This window comes from Lindgomyces ingoldianus (genome assembly GCF_010093535.1).
Source record: "Lindgomyces ingoldianus strain ATCC 200398 unplaced genomic scaffold BDR25scaffold_5, whole genome shotgun sequence".
Taxonomy (NCBI): Eukaryota; Fungi; Ascomycota; class Dothideomycetes; order Pleosporales; family Lindgomycetaceae; genus Lindgomyces; species Lindgomyces ingoldianus.
The window spans coordinates 1,350,909-1,365,081 of record NW_022985166.1 but is presented as its reverse complement, the minus strand read 5'-3'; the positions used below and the strand labels follow the sequence as shown (position 1 = coordinate 1,365,081).

Here is a 14,173-nt window from a genome sequence, read left to right as displayed (position 1 = left end):
TAGCCATGGAACCTCTGTGGTTATATAAAGAGTTGTTAAGGGTTACTTATGTATTAGAGACAGTCTTACGCAGAGAAGTAGACCTTTACTTTATAAAAAATAATTATCTTAACATAGATATAAACCCTACACAACTATAATAATGCTTATACGCAGTATACATTTTAATTAACATGTGTTACAAGATAGCTAGAAAGAAGTACACACTATAGGACAACAACTTTTAGGGATAGACAACGCACAATTTTAACCTCCTCCCCTGTGCAATTAGGCAAGAGCTATTGCTTGCCTACGCAGAGCACAGGCACTATCCTAAAGGGAAGGCAAATTATACGCAGGCTAAGAAGCTAGGGGATATTATAAATAAGAGAAGCACTAAGGGTTAGCTTTAAAAAAGAAAGTAAGAGAGTAAAAAGAAAAAAAAAAAAAAGAAGTAAAATTAACATACAGATAAGTAAGCAACTCTATAAAAGTAAAAAGTTGCTAGTGTTTATATGTAAGTATAGCTATATCTGTACACGCGTATAGCTAAATTAGGTTGCCTAAAACGTTAGCTATCTAGCCTGTGCGTTAAGGGCTATGTGTACTTAAGAGCCCTCTTTCTTTGTACAAAGAGAGAGGGTAGTAGTTAATAACAAGAAGATCTTTGCCTGCTCACCTCTTAGTACGCCCCTTAGGCGTATGTTTATTTAATCAAACCCAGGTCAACCGACAGTTTTCTATAATTGTAATAGTTGCTAAGAGTTGTCTGTCTTTTTAGGGCAGGTGTCTAGCTAGATTGTCTATAGGTAATTAATGTAGACTAGGGTACTAACAGAGGTGCAGGTCAGGGTGCACTAGAATAGTATACTGCCTTAGATATATTACTAGAAACCTTTTAAAACTAATCTATACTAGGTCTAATAGTAGACTGTTAGGTAAGATTAACAGTTTACTTTAAAATAGTAAAGGTGTTTCTTTTTTCTATGTTATAAGCTGTTAGGTAGGCTACTATTATCTTAAAGAAGCCTTTCTAAGTGTGTTTAAAACCTAAGTTTAGTACTCTTAGGCTAAGCAGTATCTTTTTTTATAGGTAGAAAAACTATTCTAACTTTAATATAGACCCTTTAATAGCAGCACTAATAAAGTAAGCTTTAAAAGTAAAAAATGCTTCTTTTTTACTTATTTTTAGAGTTTAAAACGCCTATTACGCCTCTATCTCTTTGTTGCTAGTAATAAAGTAAGTTTATAAAAGCTTAATTATTTCTTTTATGTTTTTAAACTAAAAGTAATCTAATTTAGCTAGGTATCTAGGCTCTAGGTATGCCTTTGCAATACTAGCAGTGTGTCCCTATACTAGCGCTATGCGTGCGCGCTTACTTTAATAGTAATCTATATTAATATTAAGTCTGTCTATAATAAAGGCTTACTATTATTTAAACATAGGTTCTTTGCTGTCTGTAAGGTTCTTAATCTTAAGTATACATTTAGTAAAGTAGCTTTAAGAGAGCTTAAGGGTGCCTAAAAGGTCTCTTGCTATTAGAGTAGCAGAGGTAATTTAAGGCATTATTATAGGTAATTTAGTAGTTAGTAGGAGTTAATTAAAACTAACAGTTTTTAATCTAGTTAGCTATTTAATTTATGCTCTTAATTAAGCAACTTAGTTTTTAAAGGCTATGCTACTAGAGTTTAACTTTAAATCTAGTAAGTTTTTAGCTTTTAGTCCTATAAAAAGGGGTTTAGCTGTTAAAGTTAGTAGTAGTTTAGTTCTAAAAGTAGGCATCTTACCTTAGCTGCAGCTAGAATAGGTTGCAGTCTTTATAATAAAATCTAATAGTAGTTAAAGGTTAGGCATTAGTAGTTGTTTTTAATTCTAATAAGTTATTAGTAGTCTTTAAGTTTCTACCTTAGCGCACTTTTTATAACTTTTCTAAAGGCAATCTTAATTATAGGGGATAGAAAGTTCTAAACCTAAAAGCTTTAGTTAATAAGAGGTTTCTAAGATCTTATTTATACTAACTAAATAATTTAATGTAACAGTGTATAAAAATAGTAACCTAAACTAAATTAAACGCTTCTTAGAGTTAAACATAGTTAAATAAACAATTAATGTAATATTATTAATAAAGCTGTTACTAGCAAAAGTAAGTTTTTTAATATAATGTAACAGCGCAGGCAAGACAATAGGTCTAAATGCAGTATAAATCCACTTAGAGGCATATGGGAGTGCGTGGGGACTTAGAGACCTAGGAATACTAATAACACCTATAGGCCTTGTACGTAGGATATCAGAAAACTACCAAGCTAGCTACGGGGGCGAGGTGCGACTAAATACATGCGGGAATAGGGGTAACTGCGGGGGACTGGGTCGAGTCATGGTCGGGGCCGATACGGGGACCCTTCGGATAGGATCCGAGCGACCCGAGATGGAACGATTCGTAGAATCGTTACACTATGCACTAGCTTAACTAAGAATTACTATAGCTCTACTACTTTTTATCTAAACTAGGTTAGATTTTAATAGGTAATAGAGACAGTCTTTAGCTATGTTCTAACATTTTTATAACCTAATTCTAACAAGATTTAGCAGAGTATTGCGCTATTAAGTCTTACACAGGACATTTTAATAACTCTATAACTACACTTTAATGTAACTTTTTAACTATATAATATATTATCTTTAGAATTTAAGACCTATCTAAGACAGGCTTTATTAAAGAGCTTATAAAATTTTAGAAGATCTAGGCTGCTAGTTATTAAGCTAGATAGTAGGCTAAAGACATTATAATTACTTTTATGTCTGCAGCTTAACTAGCTGTTGTTTAAGAACTCTAAGTGTAACGGCACAGGCAAGACAATGGGTCCGAATGCGGTAGGAATCTACTCAGAGGCATATGGGAGTGCGTGGGGACTCAATGACCTGGGAACTCCATTGACACCTATAGGCCTTGTACAAAGGATATCAGAAAACTACTGAGCTAGCTACGGGGGTGAGGTGTGACTAAATACATGGGGGAAATAGGGGTAACAGCAGGGGGCAGGGCAGAGTTGGGGCCAGGTCGAGTTAGGGTCGAGTCAGGGTCGAGTCAGGGTCGGAGCCGATACGGGGACCCTTCAGATAGGTTCCGGGCGACCCGAGATGGAACGAGAATCGTTACACTAAGAATCTAGAAGCTGTCTTAGACTAGCTCTATTAGGGAGCCTGCGAAATTTTAGGAGATCTAGGCTGCTAGTTGTTAAGCTGGATAGTAGGCTAGGGATATTATAATTACTTTTATGTTTACAGCTTAACTAGCTGTTGTCTAAAGACTCTAAAGATTTAGGAGCTATCTTAGACTAGATCTATTAGAGAGCCTGCAAAATTTTAGAAGATCTAGACTGCTAGTTGTTAAGCTAGATAGTAGGCTAAAGACATTATAATTACTTTTATGTTTATAGCTTAACTAGCTGTTGTCTTAGAACTCTAAGGATCTAGAAGCTGTCTTAGACTAGCTCTGTTAGAGATTCTATAAAATCCTAGGGAATTTAGTCTACTAGTTGTTAAGTTCTAGTTAAGGAAGTAATACTATTAATCTAAAATTAAGATATAGATAAGTTAAAGTTTTACACGCGTTTAAATTTTTCTTTACTAATAATAGTTAGAATTTAGTAAAAAATATACTATTTTATAGCTACAGCTTATCTTTCTATTTAATTAAATTCTAAGCCTATTTAGATATATAGTAGTAGAGATATTATAAATCTAATTCTATTATAATGCTTTTAAAATAGGGCTATTTATAGAAAAAATTACAAAAGTCTCTTAGATAGCTAAGGAGAGAAACGCTACTAACAGGGGTTAGAAACTGCTAACCCCTAGGCCATACTCTATTTGGAGTAGCAATATGCATGGTGGTTTGTGCGTCCTCGGTTCTCTCCTCACCACGTCTGAGCTAGCTGAGATAAACACAACAGTATATCCACCGCGCCGTCGTTCAATGTTGCCAGCTAAGAAAATCCTTTCAGCGTTTCGCTGGTCTCGAGTATTCATCGGAAAGGCCGTCCTTATATATATTAATTCTCAGTCCTGATTATGTACTCAAGTCTCGTCATCAGTCTCATTCACAACTCCATGATCAACCATATGCTTCACCACTGGATACGCCGCTCTCCCATAGTTGCTATTTCTCTGCATCACATACTTCACACTCACCCCCTTGAAGCCCTCAACATTATGTCCTCGACTCTTAAACGCATGTAATAGATAAGTCCCTGAGAAATCCATCTCCCACTCCGCTCTCATTCTTCTATTATCCCACCTGGCAATTGGATCTTGTTCCTGGTCTTCTATGACTTCCTCATCCGAAACAAGCTGCGGTTCATTGTGCGTCCCGAAAAGTTTATCAAATGACCAGGCCTCCCAATTTGTCGGCGCCCAAGCCATTTCGTCGAGAATCAAGACTTCGTTTTCGACACGAACGAGACGTTGCGAGATGTGAGTAAGCAGGTCTACAGAATGGGTTTCCCACTCCCCATCAAAGACTTGCGGGCTTTCTCTCGTCATCAAGTATGACATCCTACTTTCTTTCTCGGCCATCATCAGCCCTGGGTTCACCTTCCCGCCATATTGGCGTCCTACAACATTCCGGAATCCGATTTGACGAAACAGAGCGATGTCGCGGAGCGCTACGACATCCCAGTCTAGATATATCCCACCGGTGGCGTAGAGTTGTTCCCATCGCACAAAGTCAGATTTGTGCTCGATGTTCTTGATGAGCATGTTGTTTGCTTCGGTAGGCGGGACGACAAAGTTCATTTTTAGGATATTGGGGAAACCGGTTAGGATCTTACGTGTCCATCTGCTGCCTTCTTTCGCGGCGGTTTTGAGGTAGGTGGCGTTGTGGTCGGTGTGGATGAGAATACTCCTCGGTTTGAAGTAGAGGCTTGCTGAGTATATTGAGAGGAAATCCTGGAATGTGAGGTCTAAGGTAGAGGACGAGTCCTTCTTGAGATAGGTGTAGTGGACGATGTTTGGGATGGCTTCGGTTCGAGAATGTATTTGAGGAAGGTAGTTTGGAATGTTTCCAGTTGGAAGAAAGAGAAGCAGACAAAGTGAACTAATCAAGACTCCAGCTGCAAGTGCGGACTTGGAAAACTTCGGTGAACTCATCGCGCTGGAGGCATGAACTTGAGGGAAAGGATATTGAATCTAAAGAGTGCGTCTACAAGCAGTGCTAGGGATGATCGTCCTAGCTAGAGATTCGTGTGACCATCATGCTTCCAAGATTGTATTCGCTTGGAGCTCGCCTCGTTGGACTGCTCCATCTCCCCAAAATAGTAGCAAGGGCGGCGATTGCTTTCAGCTTGTCGAGGGTATCGCACGAAGCTGTTCTGATTCAACGCCCTATGTAAGGTTTACGAGCAATCAGGTGAGCAGTGCTTTGCGTCTGGCCACCCGTATTTAGGTACGATTTCCCAAGACGGTTAGCGTGATGAATGCGCCGCAAGCGAATTTCAAACATCAAGACTTAAATTCCGATCACGACAACACACGAGCAATGTTGGAAGATGACTACGGGTGAAAAGATCGGCATGTAGTGCAACCAGATAGGCTGCAACTGACATGGCAATGATGCATGATGACATAGCAAGAAAGTGCTGGTCGCGGGAGTCTTCCGTATTTACGAAGGACAATACGAGGTCCCGAGTCAATAGGAACTCGGTGTTTGCACATTTTACAGAGCCACTGGTGTGTAAAGTATCGGCCTGCCTCTTTATTTACTTCTCTTGCCGAGTCCATCTCTGTCCGTGCAAGATAATTAGTAGCGCACTTGGCATTCCTTACCATTCCGTCCCCCTCTCGTCCGATCCTTGCTTGCTTCAGACTTCAAAATTATACTAGCTTAGAGATAACGACAGTAAGGGCGGTTCACGTAAAATTCCAATTTAAAAAAAATGCGGAATACCATTGGACGCGTAGCTTCGCGTTTGAATCCTAATCCCTCATAATTAGCCTTCTACCCGAAAAGTGAGGCAGCTAACTTTTATAGATGGGAAGGTGCCGGCATCACTTTCGGATTCTGCACGTTGCGGATATGGTTTCAACCTTTCATCGCTATCTTTCTTCTCTTTGCCCTCCAGCCTTTAGGGCCCTCCAATGGGACTAGGATCTCCGTCGCATGTGTTTTAAACCCTTCCACAGTTGAAGGCGTGGAAAATGTCTGGAACCCGAAACTTGGGCATTGTTGACACATTTCCTAGACATGAGATATTTTAAGTCAGAAATTGATTTGCGCCCAGTTCTAAAAGATCCCGTCCTCAATATGCCACGTTCTATGTTTGGCGATATAGAATATTAAACAGCCATTCATGTCTATAGGCAGGCCTAGTTCCGGACGAAAAATAATGACATTATGGCTTACTATACGATCTAAGGATAGACATGCATGTGGGGAAATCGTGAGAAAGGCTCTACGAGTTCCACAGACCTGCGTGGAAGGATTGATGAGTTATACCCGTGGCTGATCACGATCGACTATGTGTGCTGTTTCACGATAAAAAGCTTGTTATGTCTCACCTCCACAGCCATGCCATGCTCCAGCTGCTGTTCAGATTGTGCTACCTCATGTTATCCACAGCGAAAGATCCCGTGTACTGAGCTTCTCAGAGACGTTCCTGGTCTACCACTCGATGACGCGATAGAACGAGCTGCTTAAGCAGGACAACTATCTACCCTTTGTAGCTTCATATCGCTTCACTAACCCACAGAGATAGAGGGGGGGATTTTCATCTACGATTCAAGTTTTACTCGACAGCCATGTTGCCGATTTTGAAGTATCACGAAAGAAATTTGGTTGCTATGGGGGCGCTTTTTGGAATGATGTTCCTCGCGCAATAACTGTGGTTAAAAAAGCTGGGGATACTGCTCTTTTCCGAGTTTTTGTGCAACGGCTGACACACTGCGGGCAGACCGGAACTCAGAGACATTGAGCGTTTGTTCAACGAAGGAGTCGTTGTTGTGACATAGACGTGTGACAAAACGTCCAGGATCGACTTGTTGACGGTGGCAAAATAGCTCCGCAATGCCCTTTGTATGCTGAGGCCTTATACATGTCCTGCAAAAGAAGGGCAAATGGTATGCTGAAAGGGTGTAGTTAGCATGACGTTATCTTGTCTAATTTCAATATTAAAGAGGTTCTACGCGTGTTCTCTCGAGCTAAATCAACTATATGGCTTCAAACTGCCGCCTTTTCATTTTGGAAGCTTTCGAGAGTACATGTCAGCGTCTTCAAGTTTAACATACGGGGAGCAGCACAGTTGACAATATTCCGTCGTGATGAGCTGGGCGAGCCCAAACCTTTACTTAACTAAGGAATAATATGATAATCACCCATCGCGTATTATCCAGACAGTGACATCCCTACCTCCTTCCTTCGCCTGCCCTCTTTTCATATCTACATCTTTATCCCCATACAGAATCACGCACTCTTCTTCTTCACCAGCCCCGTACACCAACCCCGGAAAACATTGAACACCCACCAAGTGGTATTCCGCACATTCCCTGTGGGATAGTACTGTCCTCTATCTCCGACGTCCGCCAGCTTACATACGGTTTCGGAGAGTGTGCCAGGCCACCGCTTGCGGATGTATGCGGCCACCATGTCTTGGCCGTTTGTTATGCCGCCTAGGAGATATCAGAATAATGCACATATATTGAATTATGGAAAAGTGCAAAAATTAGGCAAGTGGAAGTTTGAAGGCAGGCGTTAATCGGAAAAAGGAGGGGGGAGACTGTGCATGAAACAAGGGGAAATCTACCAGCAGTCCAGAGTTTCTCGTCCGTAGTCCATCGTACATCGTCTCGCCATTTCGCCTTTGGAAACTGTTTCTTCAGCATCATATCCACAATCTCGCGGCCCCCGGTTGCGTTTTTGCCGTCGAGGATGCCTGCATGTCCCGCTACGAATATCCCCGTACAAATCGTCAAAACCTCAACCCCCTTCTCCACATGCTTCCTCAAAAACTCTAACGCAGGCTCCTCAGGCACCTTATTTGGATCCGGTCCTGGGATCATCAAAATATCTAGTTTCCCGGGTTTAACACTCTCATCATCTAATCCAGCATCGATGTGGAATTTCAGATTCGGGGTTGTGGGCGCGAGAGAGCCGGCACCGGTTGAAGCAATGTATGTGATCTTCAGCTCCGAGGATGGGATGCCGTGCGAGGTTATCGCGGGAGGGAGGTTGCAGGCTTTAAGGTAATCAGTTGTGAGCATGGCGAAGAGATCTATGGGGGAGAGGTCGAGGAGTTGAATGCCCCCTACTACTAGGACGCCTATGTGTAGCGGGAAGGGCTTGGGGTCTGGCATGGTGGATTGATGGTTGGGGGTTGGTTGAGGGTGAAGGGTGTGAGTGTGAGGTTTTATGACGAGGGAGAAGTTGAAGCTCTGGGATGGCTGAGGACTATATATAGTTGAAGGGGGACTTTAAAGCATCAGGCAACTACATTTTGGAGATTGTGATGTGCCAATGGGAGGTAAGGGGTGCGAGAGTGTGCACGGAGCTGCGTAAGATTATGCTCGACTCGGGGACTAGAGAGAACCGAGACGTGCGGGGATAGATCTAGAAACTTAGAGCAAAACTAGGTCTAAACGGATGAACAAATAATGGGGAAGCTAAAGGAGTTATGCCCAGTTTAGTTCTAATGGGTGGAAGAGGATGGAAGGCAATGAGATGGAACTGTGCAAGCCAAATTGGAAAATTTTGAAGTTTGAGGATGATGGAGAGAGAACTTGGAGGCATGGCCTTTGAATAACACCTCGCGTACGCTGTGAATAAACATAAATCTCCTTCAGCAGGCCTGCTTGGATTCACCGGGCCCCGGAACAAAAGTGACATCCGTGCCGATGAGTGGAAGACGGCTATGAAATGGTAGCCCGCTCCGTTTCACGGGCGGGTGGTACCAAATTCAACCTTAAATTCGTGTACCTACATACCTTCCTTGCATCCAAGATGTAGTTTGCCGCCATTTCGACGATCCCGCCCGTCCATGAAAGTTGGATTTGGATGAGTATGACGAGTAGAGTGATGAACGGGAAGGAAAATCTTTTCTCCGAGCCTCGGCCCAATTCCCAAAGGTTTCAACTCCACCAATAGCCGATATGCCATCGTATCTTTAACTTCAGCATTATTCTTGCTCTCTTTCTCACTCAATTCCCCCCTTATAGCTCTTCAATATGGATATCTCAAGTCTCTTCAGCGTCAAGGTATGGTTTTTCCACCACCACTCCTCCCAGTCCGAGTTCCGTCACTAACCGTCCGCAGGACAAAGTGGTCCTCGTAACGGGTGGCGCGAAAGGCATTGGACGAATGATATCCGAGGGCTTTGTCCAGAACGGCGCAAAAGTTTATATATCATCAAGAGACAGGAAAGCTTGTGAAGAGGCTTGTAAAGAGCTTAATGCGATGGGGAAGGGGAAAGCGGATTTCATCAGCGCGGATTTTTACAAAGAGGAGGATGTTAAGAGGCTAGCTGAGGAGTTAGGACGGAGGGAGAAGAGTACGTATGCGCGCTCTCTCTTCCAATCCATGCGCATCGTGTTGAGGAAGAATTGGGATGCTAATAAAAGATTAGAGCTGGACATCCTCGTTAATAATAGCGGTAGCAACTGGGGCGAATCCTACGCAACCTACCCCTCCGCCGCCTGGTCGCGGGTCCTCACCTTAAACCTCCAACGGGTCTTCCAGCTTACGCAACTGGTAACGCCGCTCCTCGAGGCCGGCGCCTCCCGCGAATCGCCCTCGCGCATAATAAACATTGGCTCCGTCGACGGCCTCCGTGTCCCCGCCCTCGAAACCTTTGCCTATAGCGCCAGCAAAGCCGGCCTTCACCATTTGTCTCGCGTGCTCGCACACCATCTCGGCCAGAGGAATATCACGAGTAATACGCTGGCGTGTGGACCGTTTCAGAGTAAGATGATGAAGGCGACACTGGACAAGTTTAAGGATGTTATTGAGGGCGGGATTCCATTGGGCAGGATTGGAACACCGGAGGATGTGGCCGGGTGTTGTATTTGGCTGGGGAGTAGGGCCGGGGCGTGGGTCAACGGAGCGACAATTGCGTTGGATGGGGGAACAGTTGTTAGTGCAAAGCTATGAGCGTGATGCAATTGTATGATACTATGCATGGGTGCTGGTATAGAATGAGGGAATGAGGGGTAGAGATTAAAGTCATGTGTAGGCTGGGGTATCTAGTATATGAATCGTTCCTTTGCTGTGGCAGTTATCTTGGCCTGGTGGCGAAGTGGGCTTTCCTCTATCCAAAATCTTAAACAGCACCTGCCCTCCGTTTGTCCAGAATCAGCCGCTTCAGTCGGTCGGCCGCAGCCTCAGTCTCCATTGCCTGTTCAACGCCTCGCCTCCACGCGTCATCCAACATGGTCATCTCGCCCGAAACCGCCCACTGTTGATTTCTCCGCATTTCTTCCGTCTCTTCGTGCTGCTTCTTCACATCTGCTAGCTGTGTCTCAATCGCCTTGAGTATATCCTCCAGCTGTGAGTTCCCAATCAGCCAGGCATTCTTGCCGAATCGCTCCAGCAACCCGAGCTGCGTGAGCCGTCCATTTATATATTCCGACGACGTGCATGCCCGCTTCAGCGCATCGGTCCACTTGTCGAACAACTCGGGGCTGTCCTCGTCGGTCGTGGGATCGGTATTTGGGGGGGCTTCGAGGTCCTCGTATCGCTTGAGATCAATGGCACGCAGTTTCGACGACTTTTCGGCCTGCAGTCGCGCATGCTCCAGCTCGACCGCTTCGGAGAACTGTGGAGAATAGGCCGCTGCTGGAATCAGCGCGGGATGCAGCTGTAGGCTGTCTGCGCCGGTGCTCTCGATACTGGCTTGTATAAGGAGGTCTACAACGGCGGCGAGGGTCTGGGAGGGCGCGCCGTCGACCACTGCGGGACCAGCTGGTGAGCACATGCACGCGACAAAATCAACCCTCGGAGTCTCTAGAATGGAGATTGGAAACAGGCATTCTCTCGTTCAGGCAAGGAGGGGAAATGAAGATGGCAAGGTAGATTAACTTACAGGGGAGGGACTCGTAAGATTCGTTGATGAGCGGCATTGCAGGCTAGAACTGGTGATAGTGGGAGATTGGGAGGTCGTGTGGATGCGCGAGTGAGGAAGTTCAGCAAGGTCAGTCGCGAGAGCAGGCGAGGGCTGCAGGACCTAACCCCTGCGCAATGGGGCGGGGAGGAAGCCAGTGAAACCAGGCTACATGCCCCAAACGTCATGCGCCACCCGCAGTGGTCCGTCGTGCATGCCAGGCTTGCAGCGGCGGGCTGCTTGCTGGCTCTCACGGCTCCCAGCCCTCAATCAAACAGGATTCCAACCGCGGTGCTGCCGGGTGTGCCTCTACTACCTTCCCCTTACACACGCTGCTCCAGCTCCAGCGTGCCAGTCGACCTCGCAGACGAACGTGTATATTACTGCCCCTGCCGCGCACTCGATGCGACTCAGGCTCCCCTCCGTACACTCATCCGCCTTCGACATCCTGCTGCGTGAATGGCACGCTCACATGTCCTCGTCGCCATCGGCGCCGCCTTCTTCGCCTCCCTGATCATATCCCAGCTCGTAATTAACCTCGGATTCCCCCAGGTCGACTTCTGGCACTGGCGACTGGACCAGGACTACCATGGCATGCACCAGACACACTTGTTCAGAGAGAAGGACGCCCAGGCTGGCAAGGCCGTGGGGGATGCCTCGCAGTACCTGATCGGCGTGGGGAAGGCGGATATCACAGGGTAGGACCAGGCTGGAGCGTGCAAGCATCGGCAATCGGCGTACTAACCCGCTCTCCCAGTCCCGTCGTTGAACTCAACTTGATGGGATACGCAAATTCGTCCCAAGTTGGCACCGGCTTGAGGCAGCGCTTGTACTCGCGCGCCTTCATCGTCGGCAGTCCGAGCGATCCGACCCAGCGATTCATATACATGGTGCTGGACACCCAGTCTGGCGATACGGCTATTCGCAATGGCATCCTCGAGGGACTCAAGGGCTTGGGCCCGGCGTACTCAATGTACGCACAGAAGAATGTGGCTGTAACAGGCACACACAGCCATTCCGGTCCCGGCGCTTGGCTGAACTATCTCCTACCGCAAATTACCAGCTTGGGCTTTGACAAGCAGAGCTACCACGCCATTGTGGACGGGGCGGTGCTTTCCATCAAGAGGGCGCATGAGAGCTTGGCACTGGGAACAATTAGTTCGGGGAGCACTAAGGTCACGGACGCGAGCATCAATCGCAGTCTGTTTGCCTATCTTGCGAATCCAAAAGAGGAAAGAGATAGATATACCGATAATGTAGACAAGACTATGACGTTGCTGAAGTTTACAAGAGCCAGTGACGGGAAGGATATTGGTATTCTGAATTGGTTCGCCGTGCATGGAACTTCTCTTCTTGGAAATCAGACAGTGGTCGCCGCAGACAACAAGGGCGTGGCCGCATATCTGTTCGAGCAAGAAATGGCTTCGAGCGTGAACGCGGCCCCAGGCTTCGTAGCGGGCTTCTCGCAGGCCAATGTTGGGGATACAACTCCAAATGTGCTCGGCGCCTGGTGTGAGGACGGCTCAAACGCAGAGTGCAGGCTCAACGACAGCACTTGCGGCGGCAAGAGCCAAGACTGCCACGGACGAGGCCCATTCTTCGGATTAAACGACGGTGGCGTGAAATCCTGCTACGAAATTGGCAAACGGCAGCACGCCGGAGCCCTTTCCATCTACGCATCTAATAGCTTCACTCCCATAACTGGCAATGTCCGCTCCTTCCATACTTTCGTGGACTTCTCCAACTTCACCTTCACCCTCAAGAATGGCACGACTGTATCCACATGCCCTGCTGCACTGGGTAACTCCTTCGCGGCCGGAACCTCGGACGGGCCGGGCGCCTTCGATTTCGTGCAAAACGACCCTGGAGCCCCCAGCAACCCCTTCTGGAACGTCGTCGGAGGACTCATTGCCGAGCCCTCCCCAAAGCAAATCAAATGCCAATATCCAAAACCAGTCCTCCTGAACGTAGGCGAAGCCCATACACCATACGACTGGTCCCCCAACATTGTCGACATCCAAGTCCTGCGCGTGGGGCAGTTTATCATCATTGTTTCCCCCGGCGAAGCCACCACCATGTCCGGCAGACGGTGGCGAGAAGCCGTGTACAACCAAGCCATCTCGACAAATCTTGTGAGCGCAAGTACACCGCCGATTGTCGTGTTAGGTGGTCCAGCAAATAGCTACACCCACTACATCGCAACCGAAGAAGAATACAGCATCCAGCGCTACGAAGGCGCATCCACACTCTACGGCCCCAACACCTTGAATGCATACATTAACTCCACCCTCTCCCTCCTCTCCTACCTACGCGATGACGCCACAAGCTCCTCACCCGCGGGTCCCTCGCCGCCCGACAACCGCGACCGCAGCATCAGCCTAATCACCAGCGTCGTATACGATGGTGCACCTCTCGGTAAGAAATTCGGCGACGTCACAAAGGACGCTTCCGGCTCCTATGCCCGGGGTGTCAAAGTCAGCGCCACATTCGTTGGCGCGAATCCGCGGAATAACCTACATCTCGAAGATACATTTACAGCTGTAGAACAGCAGCAAGCAGATGGGTCCTGGAAGAGGGTTATGGATGATAGGGACTGGGAGTTGTTGTTTGAGTGGAAGAGGACGAATGGGTTGACGGGATACTCGGATGTTGTTATTACGTGGGATACGGGGGTTAAGAGCCCCAGTGCGGGGACTTATAGGTTGAGGTATTTTGGGGATTCGAAGACTATTGGGGGGACGATAACGGCGTTTAGTGGAACGAGTGGGGCGTTTAGATTGACGTGAGGGAAGGAGGAGGTTCGATATAGCGCGCGAGTATTGAATATGTAAAGCATGGGGTTTTCAGTCAAGGAAAGTGTATTGTAGTGCACCTAGAGTAAGTTTGTCTATATTCAAGTAGTAGGCCGTGGCCTCCTAGAGTGCCTGATTAGGTTCCTGGATGTGATCGTACCGTCTGCGTCTTCAATCCTACCAAAAGATCACGTGTCCTATATTACACACCGCATCTACACTCGTGGAGCAGGTCCTACATTGTAACACGAGTCCCAAGACGGCCCCACACATGGACCTTGTATTTGGCAAGAAATAAAACCATATCTGTGCACATT

The 14,173-nt window shown here is 46.5% G+C and overlaps 5 protein-coding genes across 5 annotated transcripts; 2 read left to right on the top strand and 3 right to left on the bottom strand.

Moving 5' to 3' along the window:
- Nucleotides 1-4,066: 4,066 nt before the first annotated feature.
- BDR25DRAFT_201736 (uncharacterized protein) lies at nt 4,067-5,014 on the bottom strand (the record flags this gene model as incomplete). The annotated part of the gene is made up of 1 exon (XM_033684397.1): nt 4,067-5,014. A coding segment is annotated over one exon (948 nt), but the record flags the coding sequence as incomplete, so codon positions are not given.
- Nucleotides 5,015-7,523: 2,509 nt separating this feature from the next.
- BDR25DRAFT_169566 (ThiJ/PfpI family protein) lies at nt 7,524-8,326 on the bottom strand (the record flags this gene model as incomplete). Its single annotated transcript, XM_033684120.1, has 2 exons — nt 7,524-7,642; nt 7,777-8,326. Coding segments are annotated over 2 exons (669 nt in total), but the record flags the coding sequence as incomplete, so codon positions are not given.
- Nucleotides 8,327-8,809: 483 nt separating this feature from the next.
- Nucleotides 8,810-10,233, top strand: BDR25DRAFT_331846 (NAD(P)-binding protein). The gene is made up of 3 exons (XM_033692684.1): nt 8,810-9,223; nt 9,282-9,516; nt 9,592-10,233. The coding sequence occupies exons 1-3, from the start codon at nt 9,194-9,196 to the stop codon at nt 10,113-10,115; spliced, it is 789 nt and encodes a 262-aa protein (XP_033552256.1). The 5' UTR covers nt 8,810-9,193; the 3' UTR covers nt 10,116-10,233.
- BDR25DRAFT_301091 (uncharacterized protein) lies at nt 10,209-11,086 on the bottom strand (the record flags this gene model as incomplete). Its single annotated transcript, XM_033689501.1, has 2 exons — nt 10,209-10,913; nt 11,047-11,086. 2 exons carry the CDS (start codon nt 11,081-11,083, stop codon nt 10,285-10,287), a joined length of 666 nt encoding a protein of 221 aa, XP_033552255.1. The 3' UTR covers nt 10,209-10,284.
- Nucleotides 11,087-11,279: 193 nt separating this feature from the next.
- BDR25DRAFT_331844 (Neutral/alkaline nonlysosomal ceramidase) lies at nt 11,280-14,059 on the top strand. The gene is made up of 2 exons (XM_033692683.1): nt 11,280-11,762; nt 11,822-14,059. The coding sequence occupies exons 1-2, from the start codon at nt 11,524-11,526 to the stop codon at nt 13,848-13,850; spliced, it is 2,268 nt and encodes a 755-aa protein (XP_033552254.1). The 5' UTR covers nt 11,280-11,523; the 3' UTR covers nt 13,851-14,059.
- The last annotated feature ends 114 nt before the right edge of the window (nt 14,060-14,173 follow it).